Below are 6,669 nucleotides of genomic sequence, written 5' to 3' on the forward strand. Positions count from 1 at the left end.
ACTTTGTTGATTATTGAGCACTTTGTTTTACTTAAAATGATAAGTAAATTTCAGACTGTTAGAATTTATAAGATGTGTGTGCTGCGTATATTTATTATGTACATATGCATGTATTTCAGAAAAATATGTTGTGTATATATTAAATATATAGTTATATATAATATAAATTATATGAATACATGTAAATATTTTTAAAAATATATACTGTATATGTGTGTATTTATGTATTTTATATTATGAAAACAAAAAAGAGCAGCTAATTATTATTTTTTTCTCTATTTGCTTCTCTGTTTCTGCCATGGGATGGGCATCCTAAGGTAACTACTGTAGGAATTGCACAATCAATTGTGATCTGATATGAAACGCGACTGATAGGAAAATATTTACAGCTGATGAGAGAATAAGAAATATGACTCAGTGACTAAAAATGAGAATGATTGCTTTTATATACCACCGTTATACTTCTACTTGTGTCACCAGATCTGATTTATCACTTAGATGCAACTGTTATCCAGAAAGGTAATAAATATTACATATACAGAATTGAAACACATCCATACAATTGAAATACACCCATACAATCTAACAGTGCTTGTATATACTCACTGTGCTCTATGATCATTTCACTTGTGCTCTTGGTATCCATTATATTGTTTACTACATCCAGCGTGAACAATATCAACAAAGCAATACATTTCTCACAAATTCACAGAAAATCCCTTTGAGTTCAGAATTAAATTAACATTGAAAATATTGGATAGATATTTTTTTCTTTAGAATAAATAATTTAGAAAATACTGGTATGATACAAGTGCATGAAAATGTGTGTCTAGCTTAACTAAGAAGCATGCTGTTGTTGTACAGGTTTTCGTGTTAATATGTAATGGTATCAGACCATCTTGAGTTTCTCCCCCGGACGTTTCTGATGTCATATCCTGTAGCTTTATGTCATTCTTCCGAGTTGTATTACAGGTTTTAAAAGCATCCTTTCGCTTATCAAAACCCATTGAAGACTCTTCAGAGTCAGCCAGCATAAAAAAGACCTTTAACATTTTCCAATGCATGGCTTACGTTCGGTTTCAGAGGAGCGGCAATGCTGCATTTCAAAAGGGCTACAAGTATGCGTGCATGAGACAATAGTTTGAGTTTGATATTTCAATATTAAAGTGGAATTATCTAAAGAGATCAAAGTTTACATCGACCTTCTTCTTCTGTCAGCACATGATAGCATTTCTTTAAATATGTATAGTTATGTTTAATCTAAGTGAAGTAATGAGTTATGATCTGAGGATGGCTTATTTAAAACTGTTGCTCGTTTTATGGGTTCTGAAGTAAATCTATGAAAACATGCAGGTACATACAAATCCAGAATACACATATAAATTATAGCTTAGATCTATTTTGAAGTTTTCAGAATAGGTTATGTAAAATAGTACTTTCATTGCTACTCATTAAGCAGCATCAGTAACTTCATTTGAGTCCTTCATGTGAGCAGACGTGGAAGGCAAGATTCAGACCTGTCTGAATCACTTATATAGACATAAGTGGTTATGGTCAGTTGAACCGTGGAAACAGAAGTGACACAGCAACCAGGACTGAAGCGGTCAATACACTGATCCTGCTGCTGACTTCAGCTGATGAATATGCTGCGTTACAAAGAAAAGAAAACAGACAGAAATGATCATTCGCTGACCTTCAGGAATTTTGCCTAAAGCTGAAGTAGTGTAATAGACAAAGTACAGTTGCAACACTGCAAGTCTGTTTGATTTCGTTAGTCATTTTCAAATTTCATTCAATTTTGAACCGTCAACTACCAGTCATTAGTAGAATACATGTCCATATCAATAATTGCAAGGGGTGGAAAATTTGCAGTCAGTTTTTAGTGACTCTGCTAAGCCTAACCCTAACAAAACGGTATACTAATGAAAGTTAGATGACACATGGGGGCAAATTAATGGTACTTAGTTGACGTAGTTCCAAAGTTACTTGTAGTTAGTAGAATGTCAGAAGTGAAACTAAATTGTGCACGGTTGCAGTATGAGAAATTCAATTTAAATGGATGAATCTCCTGCATTATAAGCAGGAACTGGGCAGAGTGAGTAAAATTATTAACAATCCGCACCAAAACTTAGTGTCTGTAAATTAATGTTTCTTAGGACATGCTAGTGTGCTAATATATCAGTTTTATAATTAATGCCCTGTTCTGAAACTCAACAAAACTTTGGCCACAAAGGTAACCAGAAAGGTTACATTAGTCTGAATTGTTACTGGAATTTTCTGCAGTGATTCTACAAAAATGGGACTTTTTTTTTCTTTTTTGTATCACAAATTGTGCAAAACTTTCTATTTGTGCATTACAGCAAAACGCAAACAAGTTACAAATTGTACTCCAACCTACAATGATATTATATGGTTTCTGCTGATCTTAAAAAGGTCTCAAAATGTCTTAAAATTTCCTTCATAAAACATACAGAAACCCTGTACAACTCCAGTAAACAAAGTAAAAAAAAAAAAAAATACTCATCTGAGTGCAAAATATTTCACTGCAGTTCAAGATTTAAGTGCATCACTCACTTGTTCCATTTATTATAATTGAAGAAGTGAAGATCTGGAAGGTCAACGTGTTGTTTCTGGCTGCTCGAACTACAGTGTTCACTATCTGCGTGCTATTGGGTAGAACAGCATCCGCTCCGAATACAAGATCCATGCTGTTTTGGAGCGTGGGCACACTCCTTGATTTTACATTGGCTTCACTGGAGAGACAGTTTGCAATCGAGATTCGTTAATGAAAACTGAGCGTTATATGTTGAATCAAAAGCTATATTTGAAGAATGCACCAGCATATTCATACCTGAAGTTTGTTATGGATATGAGGCTGAATGATGCAGGGTAATCAGCAAGGAAAAAGGGTTCAAGCTGCAAAACAAGAATTGTTTGACAAAATTGGCTTTTTTTTTTTTTAAAGCAAGTTATAAATAAAAATTCGTAAGCAGACACGTTACACTCACCCCTGTTTTGATCATCGAAGCTCTGCTCTGGAATTCAGAAGAACTTTTATTGGAAAGAGCAGCCACAAAGGTTCCATTGGTGAGGATTGTCAGTGGAATTGTCTTCACTGATTCTACAAAAAAAACAAACAAAAAAACCCCGAATTGATTAAAAAAAAAACAACAACAACAACAAGAAAAAAGCAGCAGAGATTGTGGACAACTTTTCTAGGTAAGTTAACATAGTAAAATCTTATGAATTGAGCATATCTAAATCAACTTACTAATGACAGTAATAGAGGTGGCATCAAGGGTGAGGTTGAAGCCTGCAGTTGAATTAGCAGCTGCTTCTTTTAGAGTCTCCACAATGTCAGAGTTGCTGGGGATCGGTTCAGTGGACTCTTGACTAAACACCAGCTCAACCTCCGCCTGTACGTTTGATTCTGCCCGGGATCTGGCAAAAGCTCTGGAAAAAAGGTTTCACAGTTAATAATTACATCCATATGCATGATCTTAGTGTTGGGTTGCAACTTAACAACTGTAAATGGTTAGAAAAGCTAAATAAATGTAATAATTTATAAAGGAGAGAAAATCTTGCCATGTTTTGTGCTCTTGACAGTAGTGAAGTTATTTAAATAAATGACAACATTTCACAAAAAAAGCATAAACTGCTAAAATATATTACACTGCATACAGTGTTGTTTTGATAAAAGTGTGCCAATGCATAAATGAAAGTTTTTATAGCATGAAAATTTACACAAACTGTCTGACATTGAAAGCATGATTGGGTGTAAATTCTTAACGCAATCATTTAAAGTAAGGAATAAAAATGACTTTTACTTACATGAACGCAATTACGATGGTCCTGATAAAACGATCCCCAAACCTTTTTTTATAGACTTCATCAAACTGTGAAAACAGCAAGTCAGTTTTAGCAAAGTTTCCAAATATTTTTTCAAAATGTCATATTTTATGTAAGTAGATTATGTTTTGTTGTTTTTTAAAAGCACTACACAATTGAACTAAAGTACTAGAAAAGTTTATATTTTGGCACGAACCTGAGGTTAGATTTTTGTCTTTGTCTTTTTTTAAATTAATTTTGGAATTATTTACAACAAATGACCATTAAACATTTATGTTTACACATCACTGTGTTGTTCTGCAGTTTGAAACATACCATGTTCTCTACTTTTGTGGCTAGGTTTTTAAATTCTGGAGAGTTGTTGTCTGCCAGTGCTGGAACATATATCGCTATAATAACAATCTGTATAGCTACAGATGGCGGAGGACGTGCTGGTGCTGTTGTCGTGGTGGTTGCTGTTGTTGTTGTTGTGGTGGTGGTTGCTGCTGTTGTTGTTGTTGTGGTGGTGGTTGCTGCTGTTGTTGTTGTTGTTGAGGTGGTTGCTGTTGCTGTTGTTGTTGTATTAAGGTTGGCAGTTGTAGTTGTGGTTGGCGTGGTTGGCGTGGCTTTGGTAGTTGTGGCGAAGGGGTCCAATACTGTTGCATGATTATGGAAAAATACAAATAACAGTTGAGAAAATGACTAATAGCAGCAGTGCAACAGCAATAGTTTATGTTGTTGCTTGTTTGACTTACCTGTTACACTGGTGATTTTAAGAGTGTCATTAGCTAGCATGATGGTTTCTTTTATGTCTTGGTTTGTGGGTAAGGTTCCAAATGTCACATTCAGTTCAGTGATGATTGACCCCTGTCTACAGAAGAGAAAGAGTAATAATGAGTCACAGAGAGAGAGTGGTGTTATACAAGTCTTCACACGCTTTTAACAAAAACTCATATACAGTACCATGCAAAAGTCTTTGGCATACTAAATTTGTTTTAAGATGGTTATTTAGGTTTTGCCTACGTAAACCAGTAGAAAAGAACAATTTTACATTTACAAACATAGACTGCGGAAAGAGCCGCCGTGTGAAAGGTAAATGACCCAAGTTTGTCTGAAACATGAGAATGCTTTATATTTATAAGCACTTCAAACTATAGCGTAATCATTTAACGTGACTTTCCCTGTCTTGCTTTCACAGGTGCGTGTGCTATTTAATGACTCTGATGTGTGTTTTCCTCAACATATACCTTGCATGTTATGGTTATCTGTATGTTAGGAAGTCCTGTGAGTATTTCCATTTTGCATATTCTGACAACAAGTGAGTCTTGTTTTATTTTACAGACTACAGTCAAACGTAAGCAGCGCATTGATTCTGACTAAAATACACAACTAAATATATTTTCTGTTGGAAATTAAGTGTAGGTTTAAAATCCTACATGCAACACAAGTAATAATATTTATGAGAGAACTAACAGTAAAGGCATCATTACTGGAAAAGCCCATTATGCATGTAATATCATTATTATTGTTGAAATGAATGAATGTGTGTTCTTCATACCTTGTACAAGTTAACATTTTGTGCTTTTGTGTTTGTTTATCATTTATTAATTTAGTTGTTTTAATGCACTAAAATAGCAATCAGTTGTTTTTAAATGTAATGTTTGTATTTTTAATCCTACAGCATAGTCTACATAGAAACATTAACTATATTTGTTTTCTTAGGCTTTATGTTACACATTGTTTGGAGGGCACCACTGAGCAGTATGTGGAATAACATTGTTTAAAGTAATGGATTAAAATTACATTTTAGTTCTTTATTAGATTATTCATCTGCTTAATCAAAACTAATAATAATAATAATCCACAGATTAAGCGATTATAAAAAAAACATGGTTAGTTAGAGCCCTAGATTTAGGCTTTAGCCTCAGTTGCCTCAGTCTGAGTGATCCCACAGAAATGTTTGGACATTAAAAATGATTACTTCTTACATGCACAATAAAGAAGAAAATAAATAAATAGCTGTCTAGATTGATCTGTAAACCAAAGACTATGGTTTTCCAAAAATGAAATGTATTTGGGGAAGAAATGTATTTTGTAAGGGAAGAAATACTCACGAGAACCGAGAAACTTTCATGGTTTTGTAGGAAGGGATTTTCCTTTTAAATAATGGATCCAACTGTGGAAAAGAGTTTGACAATGTCAGTTTCAACATTTCTGAATTTCATCAATTATGAATTTTAATCACCAAAAAAAAAGTCATTCATTTGTTTTCACGTGATATGGAGTTACTGTTCCAAAAAGTTACGTGTTTTTCTTTTCTTTTCTTTTCTTTTTTTTTTTCAACTCTTCTTGAGAAATTCTAAGTCAATAGTGAGGATGCCAAAAAGAAAGTGCAGTTGGCAATTTTTTGATAGATTAAAATTTGAACTAATTATTAAAATAGCAGCATAATAATATTTGCACCAGTGCACAAACAAAATAGAACACTATTTGTGCTGGAGCAAAAATAACATACACTAATATATATATGAGGTGCAATTAATTAGTTATATTAATATCTAATTTTGCTGAATACATTCAAATGTGAAGAGTTTGTTAAAATTGTCAAATATTTAACTTACAGTGCAAACTGCATGTACCTTAAATATTTGCTACAAAACGTACCTCATTAACGACTTTCTTTTCTCTGCTTATGTATGCCTCTGAAGCTGCATCTAACAGGTTGTTGTCAAAAGTTTCATTGCTGGAAAAACTAACAAGAACTGACTGGATTGTGTTTGAGGTTGTTGCTTGAGTTGTGGCTATTTCAGTTGCAGTTGCAGTTGTAGGTGAGTTTGTTGT

The 6,669-nt window shown here is 33.7% G+C and overlaps 1 protein-coding gene across 1 annotated transcript; it reads right to left on the minus strand.

Annotated features, from left to right (window-relative positions):
• Positions 1-422: 422 nt before the first annotated feature.
• On the minus strand, positions 423-6,663 carry LOC127160917 (location of vulva defective 1-like). Its single transcript, XM_051103546.1, has 10 exons — positions 6,493-6,663; positions 5,943-6,004; positions 4,584-4,699; positions 4,165-4,484; positions 3,832-3,896; positions 3,272-3,453; positions 3,009-3,121; positions 2,852-2,916; positions 2,575-2,753; positions 423-1,646 (listed from the first exon to the last, which is right to left on the minus strand). Exons 2-10 carry the CDS (start codon positions 5,960-5,962, stop codon positions 1,555-1,557), a joined length of 1,152 nt encoding a protein of 383 aa, XP_050959503.1. The 5' UTR covers positions 5,963-6,004; positions 6,493-6,663; the 3' UTR covers positions 423-1,554.
• Between the last annotated feature and the right edge of the window lie 6 nt (positions 6,664-6,669).

This window comes from Labeo rohita, unplaced genomic scaffold, assembly GCF_022985175.1.
Source record: "Labeo rohita strain BAU-BD-2019 unplaced genomic scaffold, IGBB_LRoh.1.0 scaffold_492, whole genome shotgun sequence".
In the NCBI taxonomy this organism is placed as follows: domain Eukaryota; kingdom Metazoa; phylum Chordata; class Actinopteri; order Cypriniformes; family Cyprinidae; genus Labeo; species Labeo rohita.